This window comes from Cadophora gregata (genome assembly GCF_030347475.1).
Source record: "Cadophora gregata isolate MNR1 chromosome Unknown scaffold_12, whole genome shotgun sequence".
Lineage (NCBI taxonomy): Eukaryota > Fungi > Ascomycota > Leotiomycetes > Helotiales > Ploettnerulaceae > Cadophora > Cadophora gregata.
Genome location: NW_026695935.1, coordinates 1,890,503 through 1,910,755, shown reverse-complemented (window position 1 = coordinate 1,910,755; position 20,253 = coordinate 1,890,503). Strand labels below are relative to the sequence as shown.

General features: G+C 48.9%; 7 protein-coding genes across 9 annotated transcripts; 3 read left to right on the top strand and 4 right to left on the bottom strand.

The window, feature by feature from the left end:
* Positions 1–1,982: 1,982 nt before the first annotated feature.
* ONS95_003420 (uncharacterized protein) lies at positions 1,983–3,980 on the top strand (the record flags this gene model as incomplete). Its single annotated transcript, XM_058496731.1, has 1 exon — positions 1,983–3,980. The coding sequence occupies one exon, from the start codon at positions 1,983–1,985 to the stop codon at positions 3,978–3,980; it is 1,998 nt and encodes a 665-aa protein (XP_058353983.1).
* Positions 3,981–5,885: 1,905 nt separating this feature from the next.
* Positions 5,886–8,121, top strand: ONS95_003419 (uncharacterized protein; the record flags this gene model as incomplete). Its single annotated transcript, XM_058496730.1, has 2 exons — positions 5,886–6,569; positions 6,626–8,121. Exons 1-2 carry the CDS (start codon positions 6,218–6,220, stop codon positions 8,119–8,121), a joined length of 1,848 nt encoding a protein of 615 aa, XP_058353982.1. The 5' UTR covers positions 5,886–6,217.
* Positions 8,122–9,195: 1,074 nt separating this feature from the next.
* Positions 9,196–10,592, bottom strand: ONS95_003418 (uncharacterized protein). Its single transcript, XM_058496729.1, has 3 exons — positions 10,476–10,592; positions 10,043–10,427; positions 9,196–9,958 (listed from the first exon to the last, which is right to left on the bottom strand). The coding sequence occupies exons 2-3, from the start codon at positions 10,298–10,300 to the stop codon at positions 9,701–9,703; spliced, it is 516 nt and encodes a 171-aa protein (XP_058353981.1). The 5' UTR covers positions 10,301–10,427; positions 10,476–10,592; the 3' UTR covers positions 9,196–9,700.
* A 279-nt stretch (positions 10,593–10,871) lies between these two features.
* ONS95_003417 (uncharacterized protein) lies at positions 10,872–13,110 on the bottom strand. Its single transcript, XM_058496728.1, has one exon. It carries the CDS (start codon positions 12,660–12,662, stop codon positions 11,145–11,147), a length of 1,518 nt encoding a protein of 505 aa, XP_058353980.1. The 5' UTR covers positions 12,663–13,110; the 3' UTR covers positions 10,872–11,144.
* A 1,150-nt stretch (positions 13,111–14,260) lies between these two features.
* On the top strand, positions 14,261–16,264 carry ONS95_003416 (uncharacterized protein). 3 transcript variants are annotated; one of them, XM_058496725.1, is made up of 7 exons: positions 14,261–14,646; positions 14,731–14,876; positions 14,928–15,005; positions 15,053–15,278; positions 15,327–15,565; positions 15,656–16,073; positions 16,136–16,264. In XM_058496725.1, the coding sequence occupies exons 2-7, from the start codon at positions 14,740–14,742 to the stop codon at positions 16,157–16,159; spliced, it is 1,122 nt and encodes a 373-aa protein (XP_058353977.1). In that variant the 5' UTR covers positions 14,261–14,646; positions 14,731–14,739; the 3' UTR covers positions 16,160–16,264. The 3 variants fall into 3 exon arrangements, with proteins under 3 accessions (XP_058353977.1, XP_058353979.1, XP_058353978.1); XM_058496727.1 differs by lacking the exon at positions 14,928–15,005 and having other exon boundaries at positions 14,261–14,876; XM_058496726.1 differs by having other exon boundaries at positions 14,261–14,876; positions 15,656–16,264.
* Positions 16,265–16,344: 80 nt separating this feature from the next.
* Positions 16,345–16,755, bottom strand: ONS95_003415 (uncharacterized protein; the record flags this gene model as incomplete). The annotated part of the gene is made up of 2 exons (XM_058496724.1): positions 16,345–16,530; positions 16,594–16,755. 2 exons carry the CDS (start codon positions 16,753–16,755, stop codon positions 16,345–16,347), a joined length of 348 nt encoding a protein of 115 aa, XP_058353976.1.
* A 740-nt stretch (positions 16,756–17,495) lies between these two features.
* ONS95_003414 (uncharacterized protein) lies at positions 17,496–18,214 on the bottom strand (the record flags this gene model as incomplete). Its single annotated transcript, XM_058496723.1, has 2 exons — positions 17,496–17,959; positions 18,013–18,214. The coding sequence occupies 2 exons, from the start codon at positions 18,212–18,214 to the stop codon at positions 17,496–17,498; spliced, it is 666 nt and encodes a 221-aa protein (XP_058353975.1).
* Between the last annotated feature and the right edge of the window lie 2,039 nt (positions 18,215–20,253).

The following is a 20,253-nucleotide window of genomic DNA, read 5'->3' as shown; positions in this document are numbered from 1 at the left end:
AGGTACCAAGCTCGAGGAGGAGACGAACTATTGCTTTGAACTCTACGCTCGTGAAGCGTTACCGCCTGCACCCACGGACTGAGTTGAATTGACTTGGATTGCGCAAAGTTTTATTCGACTCCTTGATCCCTATCCTGCCCTGCCCTACCCTGCCCTGCCACGCTGGACGTGCTCTGCTGGTCGTGCTCTCCCCTCGTCCGATCACAAGGGAGATCAAAATCAAATCCAACTCAAGACCTGGAGAAAACTATCACAAGAAACTATCAACTCCACTCCACAACTCGATGGATTCCTTATCCACGGACATTTATTCGTATCTATCTATCCTTTCGGTACCAGAGTGGATGTACAAGGCCCGTTCCAGCCGATTGCAGGTCCTCAATTGAAGACATTGTGTCACCAGGGACTGAGTCCCTAATCTGGATCATCTTGGACTTTGCCAACTTTTGCGACTTCTTCAGTGGTTGGACGAGTGCCCAAAGGGCCCAATGGGATCTTCTTCTACCTGTCTTGTCCAGCTTGACTTCATCTTCTCTTCATCTACTCTGTCTCCCTCTCTCCAACCCAACAGCTTTTCGCTGTCCTGCACACTGCACTCAACCTGGCTGTATCACACGGATATCCACCCAGGCACGCTGCAGTGGCATCCATTTGCATCCAGCTGCACGCAGGCCAGAATAGAAAGAGGAGCCTTTGTCCGGCCTGTATCCATCCCACTGGACATCTGGATATCCACCTAGGGCATCTATCCTTCAATCCACCCATCCACTGTCCACGGGAACCCACCTCCTCATATCCCACGCGCACACAGCAACCCAATCCTCGAATCCATCACAGCGCATCGCATCCACACCACATCCGCCCCACGCTGAAATATAAGTACTACCTGCTGGACACTGAATTAGTGCTATTGGCTGTATCTCCCCAAATCGCCCAATTCAGACGGCGTGTTTCGCGATCAAGTTTACTCTGATTCGCTGGGTTGCCCTTCCGCGTACCCCTGTCCTTGGTCAGATCTTCGCCTGGGCCAATCCACTTCTGCGCTGCACACGCTGGGCTTGCCCTGATTCCACTCCCCCCCAATCCCCCAACTATCCACCACCAGTGGTCCAGTCGCTCGCCCACTTCCTCACCTTCACCTTCACCTCTCCTCTTACCTTCTCTCCACGCACTGCACCACCGCACTCGACCACCCTCGTCGTTCGTTCACTGGTCCTCGTCCTCTTCCTCTTGTGGCTTACCACTACCTACGCTCTTTATTCATACCCGACCTCACCCTATCTTACCTTCGACTTCTTCCTTCGCCTTCTTCACCGTTGAGCAAACGCCATCCGACCATCCATTCCTCAGCAGCAAAGCACACCCCGGGTCGGATCTTTAGGCGGGAGGGAACTAGTTTGGACTCTTCAACACCACGACACAAAACACCTCCGAAGATTCCTCGGCGCATTCAATCTCACCGTCCTCTATCCACTCCTAGAACTCGTCGCGCACGTCTGGACTGTCCCTACGCTTCAATCGCATCCTTCGGCGGACAACTCGCGCGCCTTAATTGCTGTCGCGAACCGCCGTCGCAATCGTTGCTCGACCTCACCTCAACCTAACTCCAGCCACCTCGATTTACCGTTGCTCGTACAACAAACACAATCGCAGATGCAGATGTGGAACCCTTGAGTGCATTCCAGAAAACTTCGCCAATAACTGGACCCAAGAGCTTGGGTCGTTGCAGTTCGGCTTTGTGGTTTGGTTTGCGCGCCAGCCGCAAGATCGATTGATCTCTTTCTATCGACCACGAACGTCGCTTACCATTTAACCTCTTCCTCTTCTCGATCGCTTCTCAATTCAAACAGATTTTGCTGTACTTGATATTCTGTAATCGCATCACCGTTTGCACTTGGCTTCTGTAACCGCCGGTCTCAGTCGGCCCCTTGCATTCCACAACACCACGCGGCCCCCTCCTACATTCCACAGCAAACAACAAGATGTTTTATAATCACTCAAACGGATCGCGTACTTTGCCGAGGGGATTTAGATATGAGGAGCCTTGCACACCTGAACCTGCTTCCACAGAACCTCGTCAACCATCCCCTCCACGACAACGCCTGAAAGTCCGAAGACGAAATGCTTCAAGCTTACAAGCACCTACACAACAATTTCTTGCATCAGTAGCTGCTGCTGATGTACCAGTGCCCACAATTGAACTCGCACAAGAACAAGCGGAGGATCTGGATATGCCCGATAGAGAAGATTTGTCTGTCAACACCGGTCTCCTTGCTCCCCTCACATTCGATCACCGAGCTATCTCACCTCCGAAAACACCAATGCCTACACTCTCCATCGATCTACCTGTCCAGCGACCAGACTGGACCATGGGTTCGCCATCTCCAGCTGAGGATTACTTTACCAGACCTGGCTCATCACATTCAGACGGATCTGACTTCTCAGGCGACTCCTTTTACAGTGGTAGCCGAATATCTCGCCCGTCGGATGATGGAAGCTGTACCAGCCCAGAATCTGATATCGCCGATCCATTTCATCTTCCGGTTCTCTCTAAAGGCAAAGGCAAGGCATTTCTTCTCCAAGCTGATGTCTTTCAACCTTTGAACAGCAAACTTCGATCTAAGACCCGAAAGGACGCACCATGGACCAAGGCTCAAAGTGCTCACCTATGGTCTACCTACATCATGTACCTTCAAGATCCTACAGTAACCCCGTTCCGCATTGGCGCCAGTTCTGTTCCGCCAGAAGGAGTCTGCTATAGAGTTGCCCGTGAAGCTAAGCGAAGCTGGAAGGGCCAAAAAGTATCATCACCTGTTCGCCGATCCACAAGATTAGGTTCAACCTTGAACTCCACAAGCGTGGCTGAGAAAAGTGGCAGCAACACTCCAACTGCTGAGTATCCCAAAGTTTCCTACGCACAGTGGCCACATAGTGGCGGTGCAACACGGAACCATCTCCGTGAGATGTGCAGGAAGAAAGACAATACTTCTGTCACTCGCCATCGTCATTGGCAATCACGTAGTCCTACGCCGTTCACCAAGCTTCAATTCCGACTACGAACTCCCGAACCCCCACGATCTTCTGCTTTTAACACCAAGGATATCGCCTTGTCCCTTACGACCAGTACAGCTGTTTCTATGCAACCCGATGGACCTCTCGCCCAACTATCTGCTGATAGTCCCGATATACCAGGCCCCTCAGCTTTCCCGGGTCTCGAAGAATTCAAGCCACTGAGCTTCGGTGACTCACGTGGTATGGGCCTTAGTCTGACCGAATCAAAAGGTCGGCGACTTGGATCACCATTCGTGGCACGAACATATGGTCCCTCTTCATCAAAGGCTTTGGATCCATTCGAACCGCGACCTTCTCCACCTAGGACACAGTCGGATAAACTACTCAGGTCACCGCTACGACTGCACAAACCTCACTCATTGAATGGCACACAGAAACGTCGAGCTCAGCATGATCTAGAGGAAGAGCTCAGTCCAAGTGGCGCAATCGTTCGACCAAGTATTCTCAATGAGCAACTGTTCGGTACGCCTTTGAACCAGCGGCGAGTTCGCAGTCGTGGATTCTCACTTGGTGATGAAGCTCTGAGACATCGTGTGCCCGGTCTCTTTCAATTCTCCCCTGTGGATGATGGCCCCAAGACAGCGGTACCACCGCAAACGATTGTCCCTCCAACCGAGACACCTAGACTTCTTCCCTCTGCTACCTTCGAACCTCCTCGTGACCGTCTCGGCTCTCCTTTCTCGGAATCTGGTCCAAGCAATACATTTCCCCGACGCTTGTTCCAGGATGGATCCGCAACAGTTCGCCGATCCGCTTTTGCTACGGTCCACCAAACGCATCAAACACGACGCTCAATCGAATCATTTGATTTTGGTGACGGACCCATCAGTCTCCAAAGCCGACTTCAAAACCTCGATTCCAAGCTCAGGCAAATCCGAGAGCGAGAGGCAGCTGCGAAGCAACAATAGACGAATCGAAATCGGACAAATACACAACACGGCACGATCTGTCAAAAGCAAGCATATGACGGAGTTGTTTACGCATTTTGATTGTTCAGATTACGAACCAAAAAATATTCTTCTCCACTTCTTCTTTAATACCTTGTTGCCTTGCCTCGCATCTGCATTTTGCATCTCATGGGGTCTTCTGTTTTTCTGCTAGGGTTATTTCTTCTCGTCGGGTTGGGTTTCACGGTTTGGTTTTGGGGTTGGTTGCTTGATGATGATAACGATTACTTTACGACTACATACGACATGATGGACGGACGGATGGACATAACAGTCGGGCTGGGATGAACAGGACTGGCTGGCTGGAAGGATGATGGCGTTGAGACTGGGATTTTGGAATTTCTCCTTCGATTCTAGGGGTTGCTTGAGGCGATGATGGGTGTGACTTGGCTTGATTAGACTTCACTCGGACTTTGGGACGAGTTGGGTTGAGTTTGGACGACTTGTATCTGCCTTGTTACTTGTTATGCCTTTCTTCCACCTGGGGTGGTGGTTTACATTGCATTGCATGAGATTTGTTCTGCATGACTGGATGGATTCTTCTACAAAGTTTTAATTCTTGTTTCTTCTTCATTCGACTACGGTTCTCTTTTCAGGTCTGGACTTTCCTGTCTGCCTGGCCGGCATGCCTTGGATCGACTTGGATACCGAGATGGCACCAGTCGTCCGATCGACGCACGACAAATTGCCTCTCCCCTATCTGGCTTCGTTGCCTGCTATCTCGGAGGAATACTATCGATGCATGGACTGGGCGAAGTTGACCGGGCATAGGGCTGAGTGGTTGCCACTAGAAGGAAGGCACTGATGAATTGTAACGACTGCATGGGATGGACCGGTCGATTGGTTGCTTGCTTGCTTGTTTGACCACGACGAAGCTTGCGTTGGATTGGATTGATCTGTTTTCCCTCCAATTCTTCTTCAAGTGCATGCATGGGATTGTTCAGTGGAGTGGACTGTACTAGCCTGCTTAGGGCGCGCGCGGTGGATGGGGTCGAGCTTATGACGATTTTGATGACTTTGACGATTTTGGGTTCTGGCCGGCTGGGTACGAGGGGAAATCAGGCGTACATATATTTTGTGCTTTTGAGGGGGAGATGGGAGATGTGCATAATGGAATGGAATGGCTGGGCTGGACTGGAGAGGCAGGCAGACGAGAAGAGAATGGGAAAAAGTGTTTGGGTCGGTGTTTGTATATAGATGGATGGTATTTCCAGTCGCGACATGAACACATGACGTGCGCTGTTGATTATGATGATGGACGAATGGACTTTGATTCCACTTACATGTTTTTCCCTCTCATCGCGGCGATATGCAACATACCTAACTGGTTCGCGAACGCTCTTCTGGCTACTGTTGGTTGCAAATGACATTTCAAACTACGAGGTATGGGTGGTTTAACCTGTAGAACAGAGAGCATTCGTGAACGCTCGATCGTGTGACTGGCTGCATTGCAGCAAGCAGGGTGTTGACATTTACGTAGAAAGTGAGGTTGGGGGAAGGCTTGGTTGGCTGTTGAGCAAAAATCAATGAGGATGGGTGCGGATATCGAAGGAAGGCAGAGAGAACAACATAAGGACATACATCTGAGTACTTGGGTGTAATAATGGGGACTTTTGGATGGGTCTTCCATTTGCTAGAGTGGGCATCCAATCCTTTTGTTGACTTCGGCTACTGCAGGTGACTGTTCACGGGGGCTGCCGATACAGATCCGGGGATCTATCTGGTGATGCGCGGCCGGTGATCTTGATGGTACCGAGCAGCTGGAACTTTCTTGGAACTATAATATCCCTGTCTGAGTTGATTATGTCATAGTTAATTGCTAGAGAATGTATGAAAAATAAAGTATTCCGAAGCCAGAAACTTTCTCAGAAATACTGTGAAGACCAATGCGGTCCCCATTCCGCTTAGCTCACGGCTGACAAGGCTTAAATCAGGGGTCACTCCAGCTCCCGATTTGAACAAGTTCCACGCCACAAACACTTGCCCCGACCACGAATTCGATAGTCCGCATGCGTTCTAGAATGTCTTCAAAAACGAGACCTCAGCAAGGGATGACACCCCTCTTGGGAATGTAGTCTTCCAGTCACTCACTCACTCATCATCTTCTCACCAAACACTCATCTATCCACCTATCCATCCACAGTCTCTACCTACCAAGCATCAAGAATCCAGCATCAAGCCCGTAACACTCCACCACGATGCCCCCCCTCTCCACCCAAGCCAGCACAGCCATCAAGCTGAGCATTGCGTTTCTCTCCATCGCCATAACGGCCTTCTACCTCTTCTCCGGATCGGCAGATATCACGCATCGGGGGTACAGGGCTATATACCAGACTGCTGTGAAGGGCAAGAAGGGGCTGTTTGTGGAGAGTCTTCTGGCGGATGAGAATGAGATAGATGGGCCTTTTAATAATGGCACGCTGGTCGAGCTGTGCAGGACGAGGCATTGGACGCCGGGGTTGATTTTCAAATGTGAGGCGCCGGAGGGAGGGATTGGGAATGTGCGGAATGTGTTCTTGAATTGTGTGCGCTATGCCATTGAAGCTGGAGGTTTGTTCCCCTCTAACGACTAAATCAGAGATATCTCTAACAAGCAATACTTATAGCGACGGGCTTCATCGTCCCTGAAATCCTCCTACGAACCACCGCCTCTCCAGACGGCACGAATGTCCCCTTCACGCATTATTTCGACCTCGACCACTTCACCACCACCCTCCACCAAACCTGCCCGCGCATCCAACTCATCGCCCACCAAAACGACCTCTTCGACCTCCCCTCCACTGCAATCCCCGTCCCCCTCGTCCCAACCAGCATCACCATCTCTCTAATCGGCGGCTTCATCCTCGGCGCCCCCGGAAACTGGTCCCAAGACTTCCACTCCTTCCTGAACATCACGCACCCCGTTCCCCCTTCAGCCACAAAACCCATCCTAGTCTCCCTCGCCGCACCACTCATGCAGTTCCCACTCACCTACGACGACCCGCACCTCGTCGCGCAGTTCGGGCGGATCCTACGCTTCAGACCAGACGTAAGACGTATAGCTGCCACGACGGTGTACGCACTTAATACGAAATATAAATTGGGGTTGCAGCCGAGACGGGATGTTATCCAGGGGAAGTTCTACGGTGCGCATTTGCGGACGGGGCAGGATGCTGTGGCGGCGGGGTGGACGGCGTATGGTGTGCAGGAACATAATTATATCGCCCACGCGAGGAAGGCGAATCTCGCACTGATATACCTTACGTCTACGACGGAGCAGGATGTAGAGGCGTTTAGGAACACGGCGGCTAATGCGCTGATGTCGGTGGAGACCAAAGAGAGTTTACTTGCTTCTGTATCTTCCCCGGAGAGCCCGTCGGTGTATACACCGTTGAAGGGATTTGAGGAGGAGTGGAAGTTGTTGCAGGGTCTGAGCTGGGATCAGCAGCTGCTTGTTGATTTTGAGGTGTTGCTGAGGAGTAGTTTGTTTGGCGGGATGTGGGAGAGTAGTTTTAGTTGGAATGTGGCGATGAGGAGGCATGTTGTTGCGAGTGGTGCGAAGGGGTGGACGAGTATTGCGGAGAGGGGGGAGGGAGTTAACAACTCTGCGCCGCCAGTGAAGAGGGGAATCACTGGTAGAGCGTTTGATGGTATCGAAGGGGGACTGGTGGGCAGACAGGATGTGGAATCAGAGAACGCGCCGCCAAAACCAGAAGAAGCAGCTGATCCAGAAACACCTACTGAGCCGGACTCTCCTCCATCCTCTGATGCCTCCCCATCACCAGACTCTCCACCCACAGATCCAGCAGCCTCTGAGCCTCAGCCAGCAGCAGAAACCGAACCCGAACCCGAACCCGAACCCGAACCACCCACAACCCCCAACACATCCGCCCCACCCACCGAACACCCCGGATTCACCCCCGAAAACCCAGCGACCCTCTCCGCCACCGAAACCGATCTCGAGAACCGCCTCGAAGCGGAGAAGAACGCGGCGGGCCCGCCGGCGAAAATAGAGAGCGATGGCGCCGCGAAGGAAGGGGAGGCGAGCTTTAGGGATGCGCTGAGTGTTGTTTTTGGGCCGGTAGGGGAGGGGAGGAGGGTGAGGGGGAGCTTGTGGCCTTGAGGTTGTTTCTTAAGGTAGGGTGTAGAGGATGAGTGTGAAGGGTGCAGGTGAGGGAGGAGGGAGGGGGAAGTGGGGGTGAGGGGAGTGTAGGATTATGGAGAGAAGGAAGGTTGGCATTTTTTTTTTTTTGCCCCCGGATATGGGGAGAGGCGAAAGGGGTTTGGGATGGGAAGGGATGGGATAGAGGTAGAGGGAGTTTTTGTGGGCTATTTGATCGATTTGATTGAATTTTGGTATTGGTGTTGGATTCCTTACTTTCGCATTTCCGCGCAGGATGTACCAAAATGTCTGTCTTCTTGGATCTTGGATCTTGGGCGAGCGTGAGCGTGGTGTTTGAGTATTGCAATTTGGATTGGATGGAAAGGAAAGGAGAACAGGACTCGAGTTGAGAAGTATCTATGTTATATTACGTATACCTACCTACCTACCTACCTACCTACCTACCTACCTACCTACCATGTTCTGGGGTCTGTATGCTGGTTGTATTAGCAGGTAAGGCGAAGAAAGGATGGAAAGTTGGATTATTAGAGATCTGATTAATAGCTAAGTAAGCTAGCTATTCGGACGGAAACACTCACTGTAATAGTTTCTACGATAAGTTAGTTACGCTTCCTTGTGAGTTCTTCTTCTAGCTTGAATAGACTGATAGACTTTCATGAGTGAGTGAGCAAGCAAGCTAGATCTTTGGGGGCGAGCGAGACAGTGGTGGATTACTTGATTCGTTGATCTGCCTAACCATCCACCCATGTTCAGCAGCCCATGATATTTTGGAAAGTGTCGATGGGATAGCGCTTGGTGAAAACTAAAGATCGCAAAAGAAGAGCCACTTTCAGATTATCCGCTTGTTCCTTGTCTGTCTGTTGGAGAGAGCTGCTGTAAGTACCCTTTTTTCATATCTCTTTTTTTTTGGATATAATATTTTCATGGTGTTGCGTATTGTGAGAGGTCTAGTTCTGGTGGTGGGGGATATTTAGGGCCCAGGTGCTGTTCTGATGGTAAACAGTAGTGGATAGATAGTCCATCAAGAAGACTGGATCGCAGATAACGAACCACTAACTGCGAAACCTTCAAATGGCATGACGAAGTTTGATATACGAACAAGGTAAACAGGGAGCAAATAGCGCATCCGCATCAGTTACTAAATCTTCATACCACGCTTGGAGATAAGAGTGGAGACTCGGCCGTTGTTGACTTTTAGGCGAGTACAGTCAATCTTACGACTGTCGTCCTTCTAGGTCCTAAAATCTTGATTATCCTACAATGAGGTCGACTTGATTCGATTGGAACAACCGAGTACATATCTGTTACTTTCCATTCGCCTAATTTTAGACTCGTGGAAAACTGAGTATTATACAGTAAAAAGCTGCAAGAAGACTTCAGCAGCGGAACACGAATGGCATGTTGACTCTGCTCATAGTTTCTTTCTTTCTTTCTTTCCATGACATGCACTGACAATTGCACATAGCGCATTTATTAAACATTCCTGACTGGATCAAATGGTATGGGGCCCTCATCTATCTGGCTCCCCGTGTGAGGAGGCTGGGCACTTTCCTCTGGTTGAGGATCTGCTCATCGATTGCTACTTAACATTCCATTCGGTAGCAGACACCGAGTCGAATCGATACTTACCTGAATCTCTGTCCTTTCTCGCTCGGATGTACTGGCCAAGATGCCACTCAATAATAGATCCATCCTCCGCCCAGCAGCTATCAGGTCCACCCCACCACGCCGTCGAACTATTCACCCAATCCTTCAGATTTGCTTCCACCTCAATTCTTTGTGCTACAGACGGTTTTGCAGGTATTGCTTTCTCTGATAAGAACTTTCGACGCGCAGTCTCCATTAACAGTAATTAGGCACGACACTGGCCGAAAGAAACAAAAATGGTATGTGTGAGGGAGGCTACTGCTCCTTAACTTACCAGGAACTCTCGCCACCACCGATCATCAAGCCATTCCATCTTGCCCGAAAGTCGAGCCATCTCTTTCCTGACAGGAGGAGCTCTCGTCGAGGATTTTATGCTGGCTGCCATTCTGTATATATGAATATTGGGGAAGTTGGGAGGAGGAGCGATGAGGATAAGGTGAGTAAATGCAGGCAGGTAAGAGCCTTGTGCAACAGTGAGCCATGTCGCGTCGCTGACACGTCGCATGAGTTCCATGCATGCAATGGTATGCATGGCTGGCACACTCAGTCACTGATTCAAAAAGAGGTTGATTGGTTCACGATCGCCCTGCCAGAGTTCCTCGGTCAAGATTCCAGGCAAGAGAGTGTTATCGCGCGGTGAACGACATCCAATCATTTTGCTTGTACTCGAAATTAGAACTTTGCTCTTCGCGACTAATTGCACTCACCTGAGCCCTATTGTCACGCGCTTCTGTCTCCTCGCGATTGCCGAAACAAGATTGGGGAAGAGTTCTGTAGTAGAATAGTTCCGGCTTGAAAGTAAGAATTTTGAGAAATAACATTTGGACCCCAAGGGCCGGGATGATGGGCTCTGCGAGGAGGTGTGAAAGATGGGTATTGAGGTGCTGCTTGATGGCTCGTTGGGTACTGGGGGCGCATTTCTGGCGTCACCGTGGTATTCTCACAATGTGCGAAGATACCATTGCTTCTGGATCCTAGGATCTTGATTGGTTTCCAGTTGAAACCTCGGTGTTGACCGAACGCTGGGTGTCAACTGGTGAGCAAGGATCAGAGATGGGCATTGTTTTCTGATATTAGCAAGTAACTGGATCAAGGGCTGTACCCTTAGTTCATATATATCGATTGATATTGAGCACCGCCGAAAGTCACATTTGAAAAACCCCAGAATTTGAATTCTTGCGGAACAATTTGGTGAGATGTCAAGATGGCGGACAGAATGAAGAGAAAGATGGTTCGTCGTCGGAAATTCCGGTTCTGCTAGGTCAAGACTATAGATGTCAAATATACGCGGGATACTTGCCAAAACCAATTGCGACATGCAGATGGAAACGTAGCAGCAGAGCTGGAAAATTGGAAGACAACATCGTTATTCGTAATCAATGCCTAATCTCCCACATCCGTACCTTTCCTGACTTGTTCCCCACAGCTATCATATCACTCTGCCTTCCAAACGCCACAGCCGTGACTCGTCCTAAAGGTGTCTTGTCCGTCGGCCAATTCCTGTATACCGTACAGCTAGGTAGATGTACCAAGCGCAGCGCATCCTTCTTGCCGTTGCTACTAAATGCCAATAGTTGGCCATCAGGGCTGATCTCCAGATGGCTCGTGGGTGTCGTGAATTGATCGAAGGACTTCTTCGGCTGCGGTCTCTCTGGTACCGCGATTTCGTTCTTGTCCGAGAGAAATGTTCTTCGATCGTATATGTTCACAATACCACTCTGTGATCCGATCACTACCCAGCGATCTCCACCCAGGGACTTTGGCCCATTGGAGCCACCCATAGTTAGGACTGTAGGGGCATGGCCGTCATCGATCCAGCGTGCTACATATGAGCGTGATGCCACGCTCCATTCGGCTACCTCGCCTCCCTTGCCAATGGCAGTTAATCCTTCTCCATCACTCCACCATGCAAAATCAGCAACTCCATTGGCTCCCTCTATCCGTACTGAAGCCACCCATTGGGTAGTGCCCGCGTCCAAGATGTTTATAATTCCACCTCCCTTTTTGGAAGACCCCACAAGTGCCATATAGCGTCCGCAAGGACTGAGCTTGAATCTCTCCATAGTTCTCTGTTCATCTTTCTGTCCATACACTTGTGTGACAGCTTCAATTGTTCCTGAAGGGAGATCCCAAACGTGAAAATAACGACGACGTCCTGAGAAGAATATTTTCTCTCCTGCAGGATGCAGGAACGCAGACGTGTAAAGAGGGGTATGACCGACTTTGATAGCTGTGAGTAATGGGTTGGGAGTCGGATGTGCCGTTGGATCGATGTGGTGAATGTATAGTGTTGATTCTGCTCCAGATGACAGGAGAATGGGATATTCGGGGTGAAAAGAGAGGGAAGATATAGCGGACGACTGAACATTGGGTAATGATCGTGTTTGTTGGATATCAAGAACCTCGGGCCGCAGCTTCGTACGTTTCGCGGAGCTTACTGGAGTTCTCGTTAAAGAGCCAGCGTTTTGTAGAAGACGTGCCAGTGGGAGAGTGGAAAGGTCTTCCTCGTCTATGTCCATGCCATTCGAAGATATTGAGGAATCAGATCCTGCTGATGATCTGCGTCGACGTTTCGCTGGTCTTTGTGAAGTTTGCGCCCATTCTGGTACGTTGTTTAGACGTTCAAAATGCATTCGTAACCTCTTCGAGTATTCTCCACCGCTTATTAAGTCCTCGTCCTCATTTATTCGAAGTTTCCGAAGCCTAGAGTTTCCAGCAAGAGATACTGTCAACCGATCATCGTCACTGTCCTCCCAAGCCGGCGCATCGCTGGCTTGCTCCTTCAAAGCTTGATGCAAGACCATAGCATTCGAATCACCGGATGGTCCAGAGTCCAAAAAGAAAAGCTTCAACCTCATTAGCATGGAATGACTTTCAATCGTATGTAGGAGCATACATCAGCATCATCAACGTGCTCCAACCCCGCCTCTGAACCTTCTTCCTCCACTCCGCTGTGTCCCCCTTTATGTCCCGAGTCTACATCCATGCCCTGCCCAAGCATTGCTTTGAATCCTGCGCCATCGCCAAATACTAGTCTGTCCAATTCCTCCTCCTCTTCATCTTTCTCCACGGATATTAAGCTCTCATTGTCACTTTCGTCGTTCGAATTTTCGCTTTCGGACTCGTCCGAAACCTGATCTTCTGCCGCAGTAGACTTTGGTTCTACCACGCGACTGGCACTCAGCTTCTTTGACCGCTGTCGAGGCATTTTGTGGAGAGTGGATGCTGTTGATGATTGGGAACTTGAAGCAACTTTTTCGAAAGTTCGCCAAATATTTTCGACAAGGATTCCTTAGCGCCCAGCCTCGTCGAGCCTTGCTCAACGATCACGTGATATATACCAATTTTCAAGTCCTGACGCCAAACTTACCTTAAAGGAAAAAGCAGGTTCCGACCCACCGTGAGAGGGGCACTTTCCTAGAATAACAATCATATCACTGTTACAAAATTCTAGTAACTGTCAATTGACAGTTAACTGATAGTGATAAGAAATTCTTGGCAGTTGAGAGGTCGTTATTTCAGGAAAGTGCACCTGTGGGTCGGAACCTGCTCTCTCCTGTAAGGTACGGTACCGTCTCCTTTCAGAGATGCGCAGTACAACAATTACAAGCCATAAGGAGTGAGTGCGTAGAGAAAACGCTACTACATCCTTGAGCGCAGAACCAGCTACATGCGAGCACGCAGTTCCGACCGATTCACGATACTCGTATATCCTCATGCATCCATTTGTGATTTCCCCAAGAAATCCCTCCCCTCTTCACACTTCAAACTTCAGCTTGGGAAGGCTGCCACGGCAAGTCTCTTAAGAAGGAATATATCTGTATCATTGAAATTATGATATGAATGGCAGACTTACGCGTTTGCATGACCAAGAGCCAAAGACAACACTCCAAGCTGCTTTCAAGTTCCAGCTCGAGGATATTCTACCACAAAGCTCATGGTATCATATGCAAGCCCAAGTAATCGTAAGAGTGGGTGTATGTACGTCGCAGCAGACTGAATGATTCTTTATATCCGCATCTCTCCTTCTGACATTCTCTACATATTCGTTTCCGTCTTGCGGTTCATGTGTCGGAGGGTCGAGCTATTTCTATCACCGTCTCATAATGCTCGTTGGAAAGAAGAATTATTTTATCTGCCAGTTTCCTCTTCAATGTTAACCAATTGGTCTCTCAATCATCCCGTATATGCACAGCGCCAGAAGCCCCTCCAATAAGCTTTGGCAATATGACACCGGCATTGAGTTTATGGCATGTTATCACAATTGATCCAGCTAGTCTACTTGAGCCGTTGATCCACGCATTGCGCAGTTTTTGATCTGGCTATAGTTTGTTTCATGGCAATATGTTGTTATGACCATTGGGTTCCAGTATGTGGCCCTGCGGACAGAAAGTCCGAGGTCCACGCGGAATGGGGTATGTCTACCCCACATCGCTTCTGGTGCAGAGCTATCACACCGGGGATAGGATATAAAACCTTAAGTCCTGACTGCGGCAGATTTTATGTCTCATGATTGGCTTTTTTTTTTTCATATGCCGTTCATTCATTCTTGGCTGTTGCTTTGCTGTCGCCGATAATTTTTCAACCTTGTACAGTAAGTCCGACCCTGGAGATCCTGGGGATCCTGCCACTGTGCTTCAAGTACAAGTATTGTACCCACTTACGAGTATCTTGTGGCTCTACGCCTGAGCTTGAGAACCTGGAAGTCCCTCGATGGTTGCATCTCTGAGCTCTTTTGAGCCCCCTCTTGATTTAAAGCCTAACTAATACGACGGGTTTTCAATTTTCGGCCGAGATTCGCTTCGAATGTTTACTCCACCCTCAATCTACTTTTTGAGTATACCCCAAATGTGTCCCATATGAAAGTACAAGGTATAAGTACGCCGCTCCGCTCCCCAATCCTTTCACTCTACGAAAAAGCCAACAATCAAACTCGACTCAACGCTTTCCTCTCAAGAACAGATCATCAAAATGTCAGCAAAAATGTCAGCATTTGCACGGCCTCCGCCTCCCAAGACAGCTTTAGGGTACTACCGGCTTCTTTCTCCAACAGCTTCGGTCAGAGTCAGTCCATTATGCCTCGGAGGAGTGAACTTGGGCGAGTCTTGGTGAGCAGCCTTTCTTCACATTGGGAATAAGTGGAACTGAAGAATTCCGAGGGCCGATATTGTTGGGATCTGTGACTCTAATGCTATGCTTGATACCTTCTACGAGAATGAAGGGAACTTCATTGATACGCAGGTGCCCTACTATTTCTTGATAGACCACTGTTAACAATGTCTAGAGCCAACAACTACCAGAAAGGGGAGTCTGAAAGAGCAATCGGTGAGTGGATGGCAAAGCGTGGTGTCCGAGACGAGATGGTGATCGCCACAAAATACACAACCTGTGGGCGTGTGGGCTTCGGTGATAAGGAGATCGTTGTCAATACCAGTGGTAACGGAGCCAAAAGTCTTCACCTCTCGTTGGAAAGAAGTTTAAAGAACTTGCAGACATCATACATTGATTTGGTAGGTCTTGTACGACAATTGTTTGTGGCACCTGCTTACCCTGAATAGCTGTACATCCATTGGTGGGACTTTACCACGTCGATCCCAGAGCTCATGCAATCCCTCAACAACGTGATCAGAGCTGGAAAGGTACTGTACATCGGTGCATCCGACACACCAGCTTGGGTCGTGGCTAAGGCCAATCAATATGCGCGTGACCACGGGCTTCAACAGTTCTCTGTCTATCAGGGCAATTGGTCAGCAGCACAACGGGACTTTGAAAGAGATATCATCCCGATGGCCATGCAGTAAGTCTTTGATGACTTGGGATATTTTGCTCCTCACCCACCACCCTTGTTGTATAACTTGATATCGCACGACACTGACACATGCAACAGCGAAGGCATGTCTATCGCAGCCTGGGGTTCTCTCGGTGGCGGCCAATTCAAAACTGCCGAGCAGCGACGAGCAAAGGAAGGGCGAAAACTGGAAGAGCCGTCCGAAAACATTCTCAAAGTCTGTGCCGTCCTCGAACATCTGGCTGAAAAGAAGGGAACCATTATGACAAGCATTGCACTCGCATATGTCAGACACAAAAGCCCCTACGTCTTCCCAATCGTTGGCGGGAGAACACCTGAGCAGCTGAAGGCCAACATCGAGGCCCTGAGTCTGGAATTGACGAAGGAGGAGATGGATGAGATTGAAGGGGCAGCACCATTCGATCTTGGGTTTCCTTTGACGATGATCGGTACTCATGCTGGAGACTCGTGGCTGAACAACATTGCAGGATATCATGATTGGGTTGAAGCGCCAAAGGTATGGTAATTTTCACTTTGAGTACTGATAGTCATTGAATATTGCTGATATCACGTGCCAAGCCAATTGCTTCACGCAAGCTCTGAGGAAGATCACAAGGTCGAAGAAGGACTATGATCGATAACACAAGATTAGCAGTTTCCAACGTTCCAATGCATATATTTCGATTCCGCTCGACTACCCAATTGCCACAGTGAAGTAACAGCCCAACCAGGCGAATAAACCCCGCACCAGCCCACACAAGTTTGTATCTCCACCAGTCCTCTTCCCCTCAGAAAATGTGAGCCAGCAGTTGTCTAACAGGACCCCCTTCCTTTGCCTTCTCTTTCGGGAAGAACTTGCGAGTTCTGAGCGTGTAGGCACTCAATTCGTGTTGACTTTGGAAGCGGTGGGGAATTTTGTTCTGGCGGACCGCGATAATGAGATCGTGAATGTTGACCCAAACTCTGCGAAGTGCCTGCGCTTCCGGTCAGTATCCCCTGCTCCTATACTTTTCCAAGGAAGCAAGCACAGCTCTTACCAGTTTGCACTTCTTCAAGCTTTGTGGTACATCCGTGATTCCCACATCATGGCACAAACGCTGCCAATTCTCGAGCTTGACCTCGCTGCCGAAGTATCGGTCAAATTCCGTCACAACAGTGTTTCTGTTGAGTCGGACTGGTCGACTGAAGTCGGGTGCCATGATGGGCAGCTCTTTCGATTAGCTCGTAGACCTGGTTGCAGCGGTGTCGGAGTAACTTTTTTGGTGGTTGGTATTGGGAATTGTTACTTAACAAGAATTTTGAGTTTCCTTGGAGCCATACCAGAGATTTGCAGGTAACAAGCAGGAGAAACTGTCAAGAGAGATCGGAAGTTAGGCGTTTAATGTGATGGAAGGGCGACGTAGGGGTGGGTACCCCCCTTGGCATTCAAACGGACAGCATGCAGGTACCCTTCAAACCTGGCAAACAAGATCATCTAGTCTTGGAATTTGGCGGCGGGTTTTTCTTAGTCTCAGTCATGTCTTTCACGGCAAGACCAAAAGCTTAACAAGAGGGTGTTAGTTACCCGTCATATGCCATATGCCGAGACATAAAACTTTGTGAGCCTGGACGGTAAGCTGGTTGGACAAACGCAAGCCTGCCTCAATATATTCTCGGTCCTGGTGACCGAATGAAAACAATCCTCCACCTGAGAATCTGATACTCAAACAAGTCATTATGCCCCCCTTCATGGTGCCCATATTCCTCTGTCATTCGTCAAGTCATCAATCATTTCTAAAGTCGTTACAATTCTCCAAACTCATACAAATCAAAACCCTTATTTGAGCTGGAAGTCAAATTGGGAAAACAAACACCATTATGAACCAAACACACAAGCCGCTTCCCATATTTGTATCAAGTCCGCCAGTCCCAGTCCGCGCAGAACAAGAAAGACTCTTATTCAATAGATATCCTCCTCAGTGTACCAGAAGATGATATCATTGCAGTCTGGCTCATCCCTACCAGCCTGTGCATATCTCTCTCGAACCCAAACAATGTCCTCCATGACTTTCCTCTCCAACTCCTCAGGCGTAACCCAGATAAAATCATACTCATGACGGCTGACACCCTTCGGAGGCTCGAAATCAAGTGTGAATTTTGTGGTATAGCGGTGCTTCAGGACAGACTTGGCCAGACGGTGCATACCAGGGTTGAAGCGAGGGGTGTGAGGGTCGAACTTGGGCGGCTCGCCGTTGTTGAATGCACTCAGAGCGCCGGAGGTGGTGACGGGACATGGCTTGCGCTTGACTGTTGAAGGTCCACCGAGGCCAGAGAGGGGATTCGCAGGTATCTCAACAGCGGTGCTTGCATTGGTGATAGATGTTGAAGCAGTGGAAGGTGGTACGCTACCAGTAGCTGTTGTTTCTATTCCTTTGAGTCAGAGCAAATCTTCGAAGGGGAGATAGGAGGGTACTAACCTTCGGAAACAGGCGGCATCATTGTGTCTTCCTTCGAAGTAGCAAACAAGTTGGTGAAAGTCAGTGGCTTGGTTCGAGTGATAGGTGGGTGTAGGACGTCTTTCAAGGACTCAGTACGACGTATCTTCGCAAATACGCTCATTGTCGCGTCCAGCTTCTCTTGTTTACTCATGGCCTCCTCATCGTTTCTCATCCTTGGCATGGCTGATTCGGGACGACGGGGCTGCTTCATTGTATGGCGACGCGACCGAACTGTTGCTTTGAGCTGGTCGAACATCTTACACTACAATGAGATCTGCGGTGGCGATAGCAACACTCAAATGGTGTTGTGTTGTATGAAGTAGACGCGTCGGGAAGCTTTCGAAATGATCTCGGTTACTGTGAGCCTTGGCATTTTGAGGCAACAATGTTTAGGGTGGCTGAATGTCAACAAGCAAGGCCACAACGTGCTTTTCGTGGGTGTAATCTGCTTTGTTATCAGAGTTTTATGTCTTTTAGAAGCTGTCTATAGCTTTAATACAATTCATTGTTATATATTTGATTTCTCTCATTCATTTTACTACTTGGATTTTTGGTGGACACTTGACTATAGTTTGACAGGGAGATCTACCTCAGACGAGAGTCTAATGGACTAGATAAGAAAGTCACTGTCATGTCTAGAATTATCCACTGGTGTGGCGTGTTGACTCAAAAAGCCACAGAAACAGATGCAAGCAACGACATGCGACATCCACGCACCTAGCATTCTCCTTCCAATTTGACTTCTCTCGCTCACAGGGTCCTTCCCGTGTTCTTCATATTTCTTACAAGCAAAACAGAGCTGGATGATTAAATTTCTGTTAAGTAGGTGCTTGTAGTTGACATCATTCAAAGCTGCACCTAAAATGGATAAACCAGCGATCAGGATCTGCGGTAAAGTCAATGGCGGGGGAGATAGATTGAATTCCGATCGTGAGAGACACGAAGCACGTGGGATAGCTTGGTAGCTGATGATGACTTGTATGCTGAATTTGGCTTAAATCTCAGTAGGGTGAAGAGGGGACCGAGCGTTAGTTAGGTATATACGTTAGGCGGATTTTGTACCCTCGCTTAAATGCAGTGCCTTTTGTTTACTTCCACATTGAGTCACTAAATACGCAACAAGAATTTTGATGATATTAATAACAAATTCACGCATCAATACAGTCAGCATGTATAAACAATCATCATGTGACCCATTCAAGACCATCTTATGCGACATCGCTGAGGTAGTCTTGGAGTGGCTCTTTCGCTTATGGCACTTACAAAAAAGGTCATGCAATGACAAAACAACAGATAGCGACCTCAAATCTCGAGAAGCATCACTAATATTCTTGCACAATACCATCAGCATCGGTACACGAGTACTCTTCTTTGTACAACTCACACCAGCATCCCTGGCAGTAGCTTTTACAATAGTTACAGATCTACTCTACACATCCACTCCTCCGGCTCTCTCGTTCGGCGACCTCACATGACCTCCGTCATGTCATCGAACCCGTTCAGCGGCTGTTATCTGCAATACAAGAAGGATACAAACACAATCGTGACCTGGCTGTCCTCACAGGTACGAGGTGGGGGATATTCACAAGTCAGTCAGAGATCTGTTCCGCAACCGACTACCAATGGCAGACTTTAGGGCAAGGCTCGGAAAGAAGCGAAGCTGCTCAAAATTACCACCGAAACGGAATCTGAGATCCCACCCACGTACATCTTGTCAATTCAAGAAATCGTTCCGATAGTTGAAACTGTTGTTGCGTACCAGAAGCCTATGGTGAAGGTGCCAGTGTCTGTTCAGGCCGTCCTGCGCCGCGCCGTTATCGCTCGAAAAGGATTCAACAAATGGTTTCGAGAGAACTCCAACAATGATACGAATGTCAAAGTTTCAAATTCAACCCATGAGCATTTTATCAATGTGTTGGAGCAATCTGCCAGTCTCTTAAAGCCTCACTTCGAACGTCCTCGGCAACCGAAGGCCAGGAAAAATGTAATTTCTCATCCTAAATCTACCACAATAACCTCCATTTTATGTTTTTTTCCTCTTCTGCCGCGGAATCTTGGCAGTGTCTTTCTTCCCATATCTCAACTGCACATCTTGACTTCGCTAATTCATACTCCTTCCTACCTCCCCCAATGCAACTCCATCCGCAAAACTAATTTCCATCATGGAAGCATTGAATATGCTATCGTGCCTCTGCAAAGAGACTAGAATCTTTGCTTCCA